The sequence below is a fragment of the Equus quagga genome, chromosome 15 (genome assembly GCF_021613505.1).
Source record: "Equus quagga isolate Etosha38 chromosome 15, UCLA_HA_Equagga_1.0, whole genome shotgun sequence".
NCBI classification, from domain to species: Eukaryota; Metazoa; Chordata; class Mammalia; order Perissodactyla; family Equidae; genus Equus; species Equus quagga.
In genome coordinates this window covers 62660888-62679166 of record NC_060281.1, presented here as the reverse complement: position 1 = coordinate 62679166, position 18279 = coordinate 62660888, and the positions used below count along the sequence as shown (strand labels likewise).

The window sequence follows — 18279 nt, the reverse complement described above, 5'->3', positions numbered from 1 at the left end:
TGCCTAGAATACTACTTTCTAAGTCAAAATTAGCGTTAACGGAAGTCACGCAACCACATATTCTGTTCGTAACAAAACCAATCACTGATCAGCAAGTCAAGATGAGGTGAGCCTGGCTCCCCCCAGCTCACTTTACAGTCCGTTTCTGCTGACAAAGCAGCTTCCTGCCGCCCATCTCTACCGCAGCAGAGCCACTCATGAGCTGCCAGCCAAGCATGAGGGACGAGAGACACTGGGGTCTGATAAAGGCAATCCCATTTTCCAGAAAATTAAACCAAACAACCCAATGTCTGGTTCACTTGACCTTTTATTTTCTCTGAAAACAATTCTAAATAGTATAACAATAAGCAACTTGGTACACGATCACTGGTTTGCTGCTATTTCTAATCTATTAAAACTTAAGTATGTGAAGCAGTTGAACACCATAAATTTATATTTGGGAAACAAAAAAGCATATATTAAAGAAATTCTGTTCAAATTGAAAGTCCAGAAATAAACCACACATCTACAGGCAGCTAATCTTCAACAAAGGAGCCAAGAACGTACAATGGAGAAAGGAAAATCTGTTCAATAAACGGTGTTGGGGAAACTGGACAGCCACATGCAAAAGAATGAAAGTAGACCATTATCTTTGCCACACACAAAAATAAACTCAAAATGGATCAAAGACTTGAAGGTAAGACCTGAAACTATAAAACTCCTAGAAGAAAATATAGACGGTACACTCTTTGACATCAGTCTTAAAAGGATCTTTTCGAATACTATGGCTACCCGGACAAGAGAAACAAAAGAAAAAATAAACAAGTAAGACTTCATCAGACTAAAGAGCTTCTACAAGGCAAAGGAAACCAGAATCAAAACGAAAAGACAACCCACCAACTGGGAGAAAATATTTGCAAATCATATATCCCACAAGGGGTTAATTTCCATAAAATAAAAAGAACTCATACAACTCAACAACAAAAAACCAAACAACCCGATCAAAAAATGGGCAGAGGATATGAACAGACATTTCTCCAAAGAAGATATATAGATGGCCAATAGGTACATGAAAAGATGTTCAACATCACTAATCATCAGAGAAATGCAAATCAAAAACACCCTCATGGGGCCGGCCCAGTGGTACAGCAGTTAAGTTCGCATGTTCTGCTTTGGTGGCCTGGGGTTTGCTGGTTCGGATCCTGGGTGCAGACATGGCACTGCTTGTCAAGCCATGCTGTGGTAAGCATCCCACATATAAAGTAGAGGAAGATGGGCACAGATGTTAGCTCAGGGCTAGTCTTCCTCAGCAAAAAGAGCAGGATTAGTGGCAGATGTTAGCTCAGAGCTAATCTTCCTCAAAAAAAAACAAAAAACTACCCTAAGATATCACCTTAAACCCATTAAAATGCCTATATCACTAACCCCCAAAATAACAAATGTTGGAGAGGGTGTGGAGTAAAGGGAACAAACTGCTGGTGGGAATGCAAACTGGTACAGCCACTATGGGAAACAGTATACAGATTTCTCAAAAAATAAAAACAGAGGGGCCAGGGGGCCAGCCCAGTGGTATAGGAGTTAAGTTCGTATGTTCCGCTCCAGCAGCCCCAGGTTCACCAGTTCGGATCCTGGGCGCGGACCTACACACCGCTTGTCAAGCTATGCTGTGGTAGGCGTCCCACATATAAAATAGAGGAAGATGGGTATAGATGTTAGCTCAGGGCCAGTTGTCCTCAGCAAAAAGAGGAGCATTGGCAGCAGATGTTAGCTCAGGGCTAATCTTCCTAAAAAAAAAAAAATTAAAAATAGAAATACCATACGACCCAGCCATCCCACTACTGGGTATCTATCCAAAGAACTTGAAATCAGCAATTCCAACAATCCCATGCACCCCTATGTTCATTCCAGCATTATTCACACTAGCCAAGACATGGAAGCAACCCAAGTACCTATCGACTGATGATTGGATAAAGAAGATGTGGTATATACATACAATGGAATACTACTCAGCCATAAAAAAGATAAAATCGTCCCACTCACAATGACATGGATGGACCTTGAGGGTAGTATGTTAAGCGAAATAAGCCAGACAGAGAAATACAAATACCGTAAGACTTCACTCATATGTGGAAGATAAACTAACTCATGGACAAAGAGAACAGATTAGTGGTTACCAGAGGGGAAGGGGGTTGGGGGGGGGGGCACAAGGGGTAAAGAGGGACATATATATGATGACTGACAAATAATAATGTACAACTGAAGTTTCACAGTGTTATAAGCTATTATGACATCAATAAAAAGATAAGTTGTGTTCAAAGAGAAATCAGAGTTATAGAAAGACTGCCTATTGTTTCACTGAAATTATTTATTTGACTCTCTAATAAAATGCAGATATCAAATATCCAGATTTCAATCAAAAAATTCATAGTATCTGTCATAACTATCTTCAGGACTATAGTTCTGCTCCCTGAAAAGGTGTTATATCTTTCAAGCATTTAGGTAGAGAGAAAAACAAACAATTCATCTATAAGTAATAAAGAATTACGGTGGCTCAGGATTTCTTCTCTGTGACACTAAAAGACACTGGATCAATGTTTTCAGAAAATAATTCTCTTACAGCCAAGCAGTGGTTGGTGCATGAAAGCAGGAGTCATTACCAGACATGAAAGAATCCAAAAGATACAGCCCACAGTTCAAAATAAAAAATTCAAAGGCAGAAATGACTGGCAATAAACATTAAGGCAAGTTAAATGTATGTGTATATATGGTAAATTTTAAATAACTGTGGTGAAAATGTTATAAAATTAACGCCAAAAGAGAAAAATAAATGCAGAAACAGAATAATAAAATGGGCGAAAAAAAGGTAAAATAAGAAACTGGGTCTATAACTTCAGATCAAATTAAGATAAGAAAAAAGGATAGACTACGAGAAATAAAGAACTGCTAAACTGTTGTCATACACAACAAGAGTCAACAGACAACCTATAATAGTATTTAAAAACATTTCTCTCAAATCTGCAGACAATACTGTCTACATAGCACAGAGGGAAGAATGAAAAATAGAAAATAATAATAGAACAACAAAACAAAAGGACAATAATTTCAGTTACAATAAATGCACATGGCTTAAATTCTTCTGTTAAAAGGCAAAGACTCAGAAAGGTATAAAAAAATAAAAATACTACCTACCACATGTTGCTTATGAGAGAGATCCCAAATCAAAATTTCTGAAGGTTAAAAAGAATATGATGCATACTATACCAAGCAAATGCACACAAAGGAAGGGTACAGAATGCTAATGTTACGTTACTGTGCAGTAAAGAATTTAATCTTGCCTGAAGAGAGGTCTGGCCTTTGCACTCAGCTCCTGGAGGTGACCCTGAAGCTCCTCAGATGTCCTCCCTGATAACAGTGTCTTTGTTTACTTTGGGCCTTGGCTCACCAGAGACTCTAACAATGCGATTTACAGTGAGGGCATCAGCTCGACCTCCAGAGGGACTGGAGATGGAGGTCAGCCACTGGGGCAGTCGACTACATCCACGTGACAGAGCCTCAATAAAAACTCTGGACATCAAGGCTTGGATAAGAATCCTTGGCTGAATGACTCCGTGCACACTGTCTCACATCGTTACCAGGAAAATCAGTGGTGTCCATGACTCCACTGCAAGAAGACAACTGGCAGCTCCACGACTGGAACTTTCCTGGGCCCTGCCCCATGCATCTTTTCCCTTGGCTGATTTTAATCTATGTCTTTTCACTGTAATAAACCAAAACCATCAGTAAACAGCTTTCAGTGAGTTCTATGAGCCCTTCTAGCAAATATCAACCTGTGGGTGGTCCTGCCTCAAATTTTGCAGTTATTATTATTACATTATCATATAACATTAATATCAAGAGAGTGCACGCCACCAAAAGTTACAAAGTAAACATGTTTTACATACAAAGAAAAACTGACAGAATCAAAATAAAGAGGGAGATTTACCAGGTATGTTTATTATAAATAACCTAGATTTAAATAAAGTAACTATTCAGGCTATAATGTATCAAACATGCCCCCTCCCAATTTTATATTTGGCACAGTTACAGACAATTGATATGTATTAAACACATTTTATTTTCATAATACTTTAAGACTAGACACTAACTTAAAAAAATCAAAAGTCCACTACAAATTACTAAATCAAAGAGGAAAATTAAAATTTCAAATTTTAAAAACACATAAAAGCATCACTAACAAATCAATGTAAATAAAGGAAGTAAATTACAAATTAACTGAATTAATAATAACATGGGCCCATAACATGAATTTTAAATGATTTAAAAATTATAATGCAATACTAAGTAACATGAAAATGTTGATGAAATAGAAAACTTCAGGGAAAAACCAAACCAAAATAAACAAAACACACAAAGTAGAAATTTCAGAAGCGTGCAACTGCCAGTGCCCATCCCACTTGAACCCAGTGACCCATCATAGCAGCTCTACAGGAGGAATGAGCAGACACTACAGCCTCTTGATGTGATAAAATAGGAAGCACACAGTACCACGTGTGGCCAAAAATGTTGAAACTGAATCTTATCCAGCATCCAATTAGATAACTTGAAGCAATATAATAGGGAGTAAAATGAGTTAAATGACACCATGAGGAAGTAATCAATCAAATCCAGAGGATGGGCTGTCCTACAGGACAAATAGCCTCATTTCTTCAACAAACACTAGCATGAAAAAACAAAAGACAGGGTAGCAAAGGTGAGGGAATTATTCTAGTTTAAAAGAAGTTTAAAAGATTTAAAAAACAAATGAAATGCCTAGACCTTATTTGGATCTTGATTTGGACAAACCAACTATAAAAAAGAAAGTTGGAGGGTACTTGGGGAAATTTGACTATGAACTAGGAATTGGATGACACTGAAGAATTCCTGCAACTTCTTTAGCTGTGACAATGGTATTGTGATTATGTGGGTAAATGTCCTTATTTGGGGGACTCTTACTGAGTACAGGGAGAGAAATGTCATGCTGCTTGAGACCAGCTAAACACCAACCAACCTCAAAGACACTCATGACGCAAGTGTGGAAAAATATTCATAACTGTTCAATCTAAGCAACAGGGAGCTGTGGGTGACTGCACTATTCTCTCCATGTTTAGCATGTTTGAAATTTTTCATAATAGAAAAGTAAAACAAATTACCTGAGTAGACAATTTATTAGCTCTTTCAATGTATTACTGTTTCAAATTTCCAACATATAACTCCTAATCTACATAACCCATTTCACAGTACACACATATACACGTATAGGTTCATATAATTCTGTATAATATTAACATCAAAACCTGACCAAAAAGCATTTTAAAAAACTACCGGTCAATTTTACTCAAGATTATAGTTGGAAAAGTTTCTGAAGAGCTACTAATAAATCAAATGCCATAGTATACTAAAATAATTACTCAGAGGAGCAACTGAAAGAATAAAAGAGGTTTCTAACACATGCAACATTATATGCAAGGTAATTCCAATTTTGCAATATGTACTCATATAAGCTAAGAAAAAAAAGACCAAAAGGAAACACATCAAAATGTTAATGTGATTCTCTCTACAACGGGATTACAGGTAGTTCTTGCTTATTATTTATCTGTTTAATATTTTTTATAATATATATTTCATTTACATCAAAGAATAGAAAAGTCAGATATATGTGCTTGCCTAAAATTTTCAAATTTACTATTAAAATAATTTTCTATATGCCATGGAGTCACTAGCTTATCAGAAGTTGGTCAGCATTATCTGTGTTAAACTTTAAGTTATCAGTATACTTCTAGGGCAAATGTCTAATAAATGCGACTACATAAATTTAATGTACCAAATAAAACTTCCTGAAATCTGCCAAAAAGCCATTTAAAGAAGTAAAGCCATAAATAAACAAATACCAATATACATGTGTATACAAATACAAGTTAAAAAAAAGGGGGGGAGTCAAAGATTTTTTTGGTAAGTGAAATAATTTTAATTACAATAATTTATGAGAACTGCTAAGCTAATCACATATGGCTAATTAGCATCTGCATAGTGCTAGCTATGTTAATAACTTAATTCTACTTGCTAAAACTAACCTCTGTTCATATATGCTCAGGTTTCTATTGCTGACATAGTAACAACACTGATAATTTAGAGAGAATATCAATATGCACAAAAAAAGAAAGGAAAGCACACCATCAAAAATGAAAGCATACCAAACAATACAAGGCACAGAGTATTTATCAAAGAACAAAGAACTCCTCTGTTCCCTCTTAGGCATTCATATTTTACTCCAAAAACCTAATTTCTACCCACAAGGAAAGACCTGTATCAGATGCATAGTTAATTTGCCAGAAGTCAACAATGCATAATACCCAGGAGGAGAAGGGTTTTAAAAATAATAAAAGAATGTCTATATTTTAAGAATACAAATTTACAAAAAAAATTAAGGCTTTCTGAATTCAAGAAGGGATTGCCTCTTAGTCTACAGGTAGAGTTATAGGTACTTTATCTATTCAGGTACTTTTTTACAAGTGTCTGTTTTTAAAAAGAATTGGGTAACTTTTATTAATATATTTTATTTTACTAGATAAACAATAATTTGATTTCTATTAATTAAAGATAGTTTTAGAAAAGAACCTACCCAATATCTTTCCCTGAAATGTCTAAAGCTATTTCTATTTAATACAATTCTCTCGCAAATATAGATGATGACGTGGATGGTGCACAGCTAACTATTGTGTATAGGCATAGTGAGGCGCTGGCTAAAAAGAATGATACCTTTTATCTGTCCTCTCCAACACAAACACGCAATGGGTCACATTTAAAGAAACAGTCACTTGTAATATATCAATGGCTGTAAAATGATTTTAAAAATTGTAGAATTTTACCCATTGGGATTTAATTTCTCACTGGCCCTGGAGACTGGGCATCGTGGAGAGGCACAGCAGTCTCCTATTTCACACACGTACGCTGGGTCAACAAAAGCTCCAAGACAAATACTTAAAGTGCCAAGCCTTCAAAGAGATTCCAGCCTAGTCTGCAACAAGTATTTATGGCATATTTTAGATCCCTACTTTTATAAATACAGACCGAATGTCGCACCCTGTAAACACTGCACAAGCCCAGTGTCAGGTTTCCTCGTGGAGGTCGCAGCAGATGGCTCTGAGGGTTGCCTTACCTGAGAGGGCATCCTGTGCTTCAAAGAAAGTACTAAGACCCCCTTTCACATACGCCAGGCTGCCTTCGCTCTTCTTACTAGCCTGTCTCTTCAGGTTGGTGACTGCCGTTTTGAGCTGTTCAAAACTAAAGTGAAAGAAAGAAACCAAAAGTTTGAGACTCCTAACAAGCAAAAGAGAAATAAGATAATGCATTAAGTGTAAAATACTGAAGCCTATGTTAAGAAAGATAGAATTGATATAATATGTAACCAGATAAGAACAAAAAGCTTTCCAATTCTTACCTAGATCTAAACCTTTTACTTATTATGCACGCCAAAATTACAGCAGCTATAAAAGAGTTTTGTAGCCCTCAAATGGTCATTCCAAACACATCAGATCACTAAAACATAAATAAATATGTAGATAATTTTATAACCGATACATATCTATTATGATTTGCCAGGTAAGGAGTTCTGAATATCGTCTCCCTGGTGGGAAGACCCGGCTCATGCAGGAGTGCCCGCTACCTACGGCAGGATCCTCTGCACGTTCGCTTCTGCCTTCTGGATGAAGCCAGGCACACTGACGTCCTCACTACAGTAGTGCCAGTCCTCTGTCATCAGCAGAGAAATTACAGAAAACTGGCGATCACTGCACAATTTAAATAACTAAAAAGACCACCATATTTTATCTCCACAACTCAAGCAGAGAAAAAATAGGCAAGCCTCTGTATCGCAGAAGGTTTCTTTCCATTTGAGCTAAGAAAATTTGGCTATAAAACTTCAAATATATTCTTGAGTGCCGTGAAAGCCCTACACAGAAACAGAGATCAATCAATTCAGACTTACAGTAAATAGAAGAAGCACATCCCTAATGGGAAATCAGAACCATCTTCTACAATGAAAGATTTCAGACATCTGCTTTAAAAATTTATCAGGCCAAAGTCACTCTATGTATATACCAACTTTTCCTCATGTTTTCTAGTAATGGTTTTTATCCTAATAGGCAAAGGAAGAATTTCTCCCAAAATACATTCCAACAAAGTTGATTTTTCAAGAATATAAATTTTAAGTGATAAACCATTCACTTATTCAAACAGTTTTACTAAGTGTAATCGTTTTAAACCAGTTTTGCAAAAAAGTTACAAACCTGCTCTTGTAGAGAGAGTACAACGTTATTAGCAAACAAAAAGGAGTAGTTTAATTTGTACATTTGACCCCACCTATTTTTTGGCTAATTTTAAGCCAAGTCTTTGCAAAATGATAAACCAACTCATCTTCTTTGCTCTATGGTCGGGGAAGGAGGTGTGTTCCCTATTGTACACCAGGACTTGAAAGTTTTGTTATCTGAACAGGAAGAGGTCACATTCAGATGCATCAGTTTAGATACCCAGCTGAGACTCCACAAAGTTTTAATGGGTTGCACAAATAATGAAATATATAGAAACAAGATGATACTAGGAAACAAGGCTCCTCTAATAACCCCATTCTATAAATAAGGAAATAGACACCCTGACATGTTCCTGAGCTCCCAAAGTGAAAGGGCTCCTCAGTAGCAGAGCCAGATCTAAAACCCATGTCACTGTGTGATCCTATGAGCCGCATCCGAGGAAAACTGCTCACAGTCAACTGTCTAGCATCCACTAACCTGGTGGTTGAGTGGTTCTCTATGAGATACCAGGAAGCCGAAAAATTCTCACTTGTAAAATCAGCACTCATTCCAGGAAACAGCATTTCTAAGTCCTTCTGGGGAAATTTACTTCTGAGAGAGAAAAAAAGGTTTAAAATATATCTCAGGTGCTATTACTACAAAGATGTAACAGACATCCCAGAGTACCTTGTGTAATAAATATGAATAAAAACCATCACAATTATACATCATACATTATGGAGCCTATGTCTGTGTGTGTGTAAAAATATATTTCCTACACTTCCGCTGATTTCCTATCATAGAAACTTTGATGGGATATATACAACAGGAAATTAGTTAAAATACAGAAATTACATCAATAAACGAATATAAGATTCGAAGAGGCTGAGTTGAATCTTTATGAAATCTATCCAAACATAAAATCATTCCACACTCAATGATAAAAATCAAAATTTGGATACACTAAAATTTTAAAGCATTAAACCAGTTTGCTAAAATGCTTTTTGTTAAAGACCTATATGAAATTTGTTTTAACACATACTAATGCCTAATGATAATGCCTGATAAAATTAGATCTAAGTACACAGTACTTATATTACAGTCCATGTCTAGAATAATTTTAAGAAAAGCTTATGATAACAGGCAATATACTCATGCAGCTCACTTTCTTGCCATTATTTTCAAAGTCAACTTCTGGATCAATATATTTATTTATTTGTTCAAATACTAATTAAATATCCACTATAGGTCAGCCTCCAGGCTGGAGGTCAGACAGTTGTGTCTGAGAGCAAAAGTAACATGGTAGACCCTGCCCAACAAAGCCTACGAGCTAACAGCCCGTCCTCGAGACCCTGCATCTATGCAGGATGAAGTTGAAGTTCGGTAGCCACATCTCTCCATGATCCGAACCTGCTTCTCTCAGGACTCATTTCTGCCACTCTAATCCTCAAACCTGAAGCTTCAGCAACTTCAAAGGGATCATATTTTCCTGTGCACATCATGTTTGTTTTTACTTCATTCCTTTGATCTTGCTGTCCCCTCTGACTGAAACATGTTCCCCACCCCCACTAGATAAGCCCAACTCACAGGGTATAGACAGGACACAACATTATGTTATAGCCCAGGGTCTCTTTAAAATTTATTCAATGGAGGAAATTATTCCTACCCTGGAAGAAAACGTGGGAAGGTCCAATGACGTTTTTTTTTTTGAGGGAGATTAGCCCTGAGCGAACATCTGCTGCTAATCCTCCTCTTTTTGCTGAGGAAGACTGGCCCTGAGCTACCAGCCGTGCCCATCTTCCTCTACTTTATATGTGGGACGCCTACCACAGCATGGCTTGACAAGCGGTGCCATGTCCGCACCCAGGATCCGAACCAGCAAACCCCGGGCCACTGAAGCACAACGTGCAAACTTAATCACTGCACCACCGGGCCGGCCCCTCCAATGACCTCTATTCACTCTTATCTGAGAGAGTCTTGACGCCACATTATTACAAACACAACCTCGATTCAGAAAGCAGGCAGCCTTGTCCAAGATCCATACTCCATCTTCACCCAAAAGCACTCCCTGTTGGAGCCCCTCGACTTACAGGTGACCAATCCCCGTAGGCCCAATTTACAATGGCCTGGAAGCCACTCTCTCCAGTGAGGTGCTCACCTGGTCCCAGGAAACACCCTCCCCAAGGGGGACAGCTCTCCTATCCACCTGCACTGCTCGAGTGCCCTCAGCGCCAGGGCCTCTGTCTCACAGACCCAGGGAACACTTTTACCTGGGGGCCCCTGGAAGCCGCACCCACCAGGCCTGAGTGAAGAAGGGCACACATCCTCCACACCATCCTCCACAGCCAGCACAGCTGTCGCCAAAGAAATCTTATGATCCTCCCCTTCTCCAGTGGCTCTCTTCATCCCTTCATGCTTTCTAAAGGGCAAGCGATGCAAAGAGCAAGATCACTTCTCCATGATTTCCTCTGTAAACCCTGCACTTCAATCTGGAATCCAACATCTATTGTGTCAGTACCTCAGTCGAGAGAGGAAGAGCCCCACTTTACCCTCCCTTATACTTACCTTTCCCACTGTGAAGTTTCCTTTTTTAATCAGGGGGAGAGGAAGCCCTGCTCAACACTGCAGTAACACACACCAAGAGGAGATGACACTTCGGTAAGTCATGGACAGCAACCTGGCATTAGCTCAGTGTTACTAACTCAAAGACAAGGTTGACCTTAACATCTTTCCTCACTGGCTTCCAAAGTTAAAAGATTACAGTCTGAATCTTCTTGGGGGGGCGGTGGTGAACCATAAGCTCACTGGTCATTTTCACCAGACACAGTCTTGGAGAGGGAGCTGAACTCTGCATTTTTAGAAGCTTATTTTGGTTTGCATCCTTCATGCTGGCGTAATACTTTACTTAGTAACAAAATCCTGTCACCTTTGGAAGTTTTTCTCATTTTACCTATTTGTACATCATGCCTCCGAGTTAGAACTCCTGGGGAGTGTAATGACTGAGTGAAGATTCAGGCTGAGCCCTGCTAAGTAACGGGAACACTTCCCTCTGATATGCAGAGGCTACACTCGTAGTTCTGTCTTAACTGGTGGGCTGTGTCTATCTCGAGTGCTGTGGCAAGGACCACATGGCCGTCTCTAAGTTGAAAGAACAGCAGGATGGATTAGTGGGATCTGTCATCAGTGTGAGGGAGAAGAGCATGGTGGCATAACCACCACTTTTCTGTCAAACTTACTTCTAAACGATACTTACACTGGCATTCTATGCAGTCCTAACACTTCACTGGCTCAGAAAGTTAAGTAATCTTAACAGAATCAAAAAGTACTACAGAATCACCTCATGACAACTAAATTCCTACTATTAACAGTCTTTACAAATTATTCAACTATGTGAAATCCTCATTTAGCAGGAAGCAGTTCGAAACTCACAGATTAAAGACACAGCTGACAAAAAAGCAGCAGAATGGACTGTAGTTTTATTTTGGCTGGGTGGTTCCCTGCCCATCATCGAAGCAGAATGTGAAGAGGGGTGGCTGGTGTTAAGAATGACACTATCAAAAAAGGGTGCACGACACAATGAGAACACGTAAAGCAAAAAAGTATAAAATGCAGACACAACACTCAGAAATACAGCAGTCATATGCCATCGTGAAATGGTTAAGACTACAGTCCCCATAGGTCTGACGGTTAAATCACACCCAACAATATTTACTTCAAAAAAACAGGGCAGCCCAGCGGCATAATCGTTGGATTCATGCACTCCACTTAGGTAGCCCGCGGGTCGCAGGTTTGGATCCCAGGTGCGGACTTACACACCGCTCATCAAGCCATGCTGGGGCAGCATCCCACATACAAAATAGCTCAAGACCGGCACAGACGTTAGCTCAGGGCCAATCTTCTTCACAAAAATTAAAACAAAAAACATAAAAACAAAACTGTATTTGTCTTTCCCTGTCTGGCATAACAAGATCAAGGTCCATCCACGTTGTTGCAGATAGTAGGATGTCCTTCTTTCTCGTGACTGAACAATATTCCATTGTATATATACCACATCTTCTTTATCCCTTCACCTGTTGAACATTTAGGTTGTTTCCGTCACTCGGTTACAGTGAATAATGCTGCAATAAACATGGGAGTGCAGAAAGCTCTTCAGTGTCCTGATTTCGTTTCCTTTGGATATACACCCGGAAGTGGGATTGCTGGATCAGATGGTAGTCCTATTTTTAATTTTTTGAGAAACCACTATACTGTTTTCCACAGTGGCCGCACCAATTTACATTCTCATCAACAGAGTACAGGGTTCCCTGTTCTCCACATCCTTGCTAGCACTTGTTATCTCTTGTTTTTTTGATAATAGCCATTCTAACAAGTGTGAGATGATATCTCATTGTGCTTTTGATTTGCATTTCCCTGAAGATTAATGATTTTAACCACCTTTTCATGTACCTCTTAGCCATTTGTATGTCTTCTTTAGAAAAACATCTATTCTGTTCCTCTGCCCAATTTTTACTTTTAAATTTTTTTTCCTTCCTTCTTTCTTTCTTTCTTTCTTCTTCTTCTTCTTTTTTTTTGCTAGGGAAGATTGGCCTTGAGCTAACATCTGTGCCAATCTTATGTGGGATGCCAGCACAGCATAACCGACTGACGAGTAGTGTAGGTCCATGTCCAGGATCCAAACCCACAAACCTGGACTGCCAAAACAGAGCACACTGAACTTAACCACTACGCCATGGGGCTTGCCCCTTCTGCCCATTTTTTAATCGGACTGGTTTGCTGTTTTTTTCCTTTTCTTTTTTTTTTTCCTCCTGCTATTGAGCTGTATGTATTCTTTATATATTTTGGATATAAACCCCTTATCAGATTTGCAAAAACATGTAGAATACAAAGAAAAAGTCAAACTCAGAAACAGAGATTAGAAAACTGGCTGCCAGGGCCTGGAGGGGGTCATGGGGACAGGCTGGTAAAGGGCACAGACTTTCAGCTGTAAGATGACAGGTTCTGAGGAGCTAACAGATAACACGGTGGCTACAGTTGATAACACTGTTTTATATATTTGAAATTTGCTACGAGAGCAGAAATTAAATGTCCTGACCAAAAGCAAGATAAATATGTGAAGTGATGGATGTGTTAGTTACACTAGATGGTGGGAATCCTTTCACAATGTATACATACATCAAATCACCAAGATGCAGACTTTAAATATTTTACGAATTTGTCAATTATACCTCAATGAAGCTGAAAAACACGTAGGAAAAAACCTGGATATACATGGCACATTATAGAAACAGTTATATCCTAAATAGTTAAAATGCTTCAACTGGTGATACTGAAAGATGCAAACCTACAACTATCTAGAACTTCTCACATTTAAAATTCATCTGGTTCTTAAACTTCAGTAACATCCCATTTACGATGTACTAAATTGTTATTTTTATAAATATAAATAGATCTGTTTTATCACAAGATAAAGGCCTGATGTCTAGTGAGGGCTCTAGGAGACGAGCTATGAGAAACTCCCCTACCTCAGGAGGTCCCCCCACCTCCCACCTCCTCAAGAGGGAACAGGAACGGCCTAGCTGGTTCCAGAACACAGCTGGGGCCACACACACTAGCAGCGGAGTCTCCGGGCAATAAAGAGAAGCACACGCACAGCACGCGGCCGCAGGCTCTGCACCCTGACCCCCTGGATGAGGGCACGGATGGGAGGAGGAGGGGAGAAGATCCTGGCTCTGAGTCTGGCATCAGTGTGAGTGGTGACGAGGAGCCTTCGGCATCTTGGATAGGCCACGTGCTCCCACCAGAGAGATCTACTCTGAGTGTGAAGCATTAATCCACTTCCTAGTATCTCACTTCTTATGTACTATTTTCCTCTTACATTTAGCTCCTTCAGGCACCTAAATGGGTCAGGCAGAGTTTGAAAAGTATTGGATCTCTTGATCAAAATACTATCTCCTAGTACCCAAATCATCACCCCTAAGACTGAGTTTATTTTACAGTAATTTCTTACTTGAAGACATTAAAACTCTTTTGCCATTCTTACTGTATCTACTTAAATTGGAAGAAGAGTATTGAGACCTACACTAGGAATCAGACTTACAAGATAAGATAGAAACTACATTAAAGATGACAAAATTCTAACACAGAGATATGAAACAATTTGCCCCAAATCACATAATTAAGTCCACTGTTGGTCAGTGACCCAACATTCATTCTCCACCGTCTCAGACAAAACAAGCGCATGCGGCCTGGGACCACCACCTTCCCTGAGGAAATGTCAATCACCCCAGCCCATCACGCTTATCATATCACACACAGCCTGGGACCGCCACCTTCCCTGAGTACATATCAATCACCCTAAGCCCATCACGCTTATCATATGCTCCTTGCTATTTATTGACTGATCTTGTTGTGACAAATGATGTCAAAGTAAAGATCTGCTGGAGCACTTCTGGGAAAGGTCGCCACACTTTTAAGGAGAATCAAGAAGAGATAGAGTCTTTTTGCCTCTAGACATTATTGTATTTTATTATTTATTGTGTATTATTATTGTTTCAGTAATATTATATTATATTGTTGTTTCAACACCAGAAATTGCTAAACCATTTTGTAATTATGAAGGAAATCAGTGTTATGCTAAGGGCAGTAGGACAGCAAATACAGGTTCCTTACATCTTGGTGACATTGCTGAGTCACTGACTCAATCAATCATGGAGTCCACCATCTCTGGACTTCATACATTATGAGAAAATAAATATCTTTTTTGTTTAAGCCAAAATTAATCTTCACGTTCTGTTACTTACAGCTGAAGGCATCCTGAGTCAATATTCTATCCCAAAATATATGTCTAAATATACTAAATCTTTTACAGAAACACTTCAAAATGATGGTGAAATAGAAGACCTGGAAAAAACAGACAGTGAATGACAGTGCCAAGAAGCAATGATGCTCTACAGGGAACAGACCTGAAAAGCAGAGGTGACCCATGAGTGCGCATAATGGCAGGCAACAGTAAGAGCCGGGGTCAGGAGCCTCGGCTCTGGCTCAACCTTGAAGTCGGCTAGATGTGTCCGCACAACCTTGGAAGTTATTCAATCTCTCTACAGTTCCATTTATTCATGAGGAAAATGGGATCATAATATCTTCCTCTTACAAATGTTTTGAGGATTAAAGTAGATAGTGCATGTGGAAGGCTTGGCAGTTTCTGACACACAATAAATGCTCAAAAACGTTATTCACTGTTATTTTTATTCTTTACACAGTTCTTTATGTTTTACAGACTATTTTGATAAGTACCATTTTATTTGATTCTCATAACACAGTGGGTTAAATATTCCCATATTATAGTTAGGAAATAGCCTCAAAGAGGTTGCACATAAATAGTCAAGATTTGAACCCGGTACTTGCATTGTCAAATAAAGCAGCAGAGAATCTCCAGTACAAAATAAAACCACAACTACAAATCTAGAAAGAGAGAAACATAGGGGGAGAGTGAAGTTGATTTAGAATGCAGGAAATTGCTAAAGGTCTTAATAACAGTGTTAGGAAAGAAAGAAGCACTATGTCAACGAAAGTAAGGAAGAATGGAGATAAAGCCTAAATGTTTGCTCACAGTAACTGGATTTGAAGGTTTAACATACCAGGCATAGCGATGGCTTAACAAGTCAGCAAAAGAAAGGCAATTAGTTTAGCTGAGTAATCCAAACTAAACCTACACTTTAAATCTACTAGCATGGAGCTGGAAAATGAAGGCAACACACACTCAGCTAGTCAACGCATGAAACACTCGCACTAAGGGGTCAAAACAGTTCAGCAGCTGACAACTCTTGCCACCCCTAAAATATATGCCTTCCATTAGATGGCAGTGTGAACTCAGATTTAAATCATCTGAAGAGGGTTAGCCCACACATAGGAAGATCCAGGTCTATAAACTGAGCGGTCAGATATAAAATTAACAGGAGTGTTTGTAACACATCAGCATTCACTTTCAAGTATGAGAACGACCTGCAGGAATGACCTGTGAGCGAGCAAACAACACAAGTCATTTTGAGGAAAATTCTAATCGCCCCACCCAGAGTGCGGGCCGGCTACAGCTGTGCTGCTGTCTGCATTGAGGAGCACACGTTTCCTGATTTGGAGAGAGAAAGAGGCAAGGCAGGGAGCTGACAGTCAAAGCAGGCTTACGTAGTTCTGTCGAGGATGTATATATTACATTCACTTCTTTTAGCTTCAAGTTTTAGCACCTTTGTTTTCACTTTGCTGTATTAAATATTATGAGCCTGTTTTTGGTTGTTTGTGTGCTGCTGTTGTTTTCTTTTTTTGGTCTGAAACAGTTTCTGGACTTAGGCACTATATCACAGCCCACAAATCTGTTTTTATAAAATTTCTAAAAGGTAAATTTATCCAAGGCTCTTCTCCTCTACACTCATACTAAGCATTATTTTGCCACCTTTCCTTGTTTTCTAAATGTAGCGAGAAAATTGGTCAGCTTTTCCTTCTACTGGAGAGCTAAACTGATGAGAAGAAACTCCAACTTGCATCGCCCATAAAACCCACGTGGAAACAAAACAAGCTTGAGTGGCGCATCCATTGACTACTCCAGATAGCCATTCCCAGGCAATAATTCCACCAAAAAAGTTGTACATCATATAAAAATAGGTTCAAAGCTCCACTTCTATGTCCTCACTCTGATGTATGTACTACCTCCAAAAACATTATTTATAAATATTCTTATGTTAGGCAAATATTACTTTTAAGATATAAAACCTAGCGAAGACTTTTACTCAATATGAATCTGTTTTTACCTTCTTTTTCAGTTTAAATAGTTTGTCTCCATTACAATTTAAGCTGTGCAAAGAACACTTCTATTTGTGACATTAGGTATAACAAATCAGAAATATAGACTTTTTATAAGAAAATCCTAGTCTCAGTTCAAAGTGAAGTTATTTTTGTCTGAGCAATTAGTAACACTTTTATAAGTATCAAGGCACCAGGTGTGCAAAACATTAGTTAAAAATTTAGTAATATGAAGGATGTTAGCAGTCGAAGGAGGCCAATAAATGCCAGTAGTTAAACTTGTGGACTGAAAGACGACAGCATGCATGCTGGGTACACCAATAAAATATTTATTAAACTCAGACTCACACCGAAGAACCACAAGAAAACTACACTGTTACTCTCACTTGCTTTCCATATTCAGATGAACACCACCACACCACAACACCAGGACCCCTCATTGTTCCACACTGTACATCTGTCAGCTGAAGAGAATTTCCATAAACATTCATTGCAATTACCAGGAGCTGATTCATCTTCCAAAGGCGACCTTACTACTTTAATCTGATAATTCATCAGGACCACAGGAGAGTATTTTATAACAAGTAGTCATAATTCCTCAAACCTTCTCATTTAATATATTTCAACAAGCAAATAATGTTAAAACTCTGTTATTCCTTCTCCAATGACATTTTTTTAAAAATTAAAAATAGGTCCTCTCCAGCCTTTTAATTATAAAAGAAATCCCCAAATGACATTAATAAACAGAAATAAAAGACAGATACTAAGGAAACATTCTTAGGGACTCTAACCTGAATGTAATACCATTCTCTACGGAGACCAAAGCTTCTACATAAAAAATATTAAGTGAATCAGGAAAATAAAACCTAAACCAATATTTTAACATTTTATATTTAACACTTTAACATTTAATATTTTCGCCTTTCCCTTTCCTTTTTTCTCTTTTTTTAAAATAAGTCTTCTCTAACTGAGATTAAAGAATTCAATAAAATTAATGCAGTTTGCCTGACAGTATCTTTAAAAAAATTAAAAGGAACCTGGAAAAGCATTTTTCTGGCCAAAAACATTCTCTTTTCTTGTTTCTATACCTATTCCTACTTTCACCTTTCATTTTCTTGCTTCTTAGTATCTCTATCCTCTCTTTCTTTTGACCAGAAAAATTGCAAAAGACTTTAAATGGGCA

The 18279-nt window shown here is 38.4% G+C and overlaps 1 protein-coding gene across 6 annotated transcripts in view; it reads right to left on the bottom strand.

Annotated features, from left to right (window-relative positions):
* EXOC2 (exocyst complex component 2) overlaps positions 1–18279 on the bottom strand; it is a 203679-nt gene that overhangs the window by 121375 nt on the left and 64025 nt on the right. For 5 of the 6 annotated variants that reach the window (XM_046639503.1, XM_046639504.1, XM_046639506.1 and 2 more), the window contains exons 5-6: positions 8802–8915; positions 7175–7299 (exon numbers count right to left, since the gene is read on the bottom strand). In XM_046639503.1, the coding sequence (XP_046495459.1) occupies positions 7175–7299; positions 8802–8915 (239 nt within the window). Of the gene's footprint in view, positions 1–7174; positions 7300–8801; positions 8916–10573; positions 10723–18279 lie in introns of all 6 variants that reach the window. The other variant, XM_046639507.1, reaches the window with a different exon arrangement.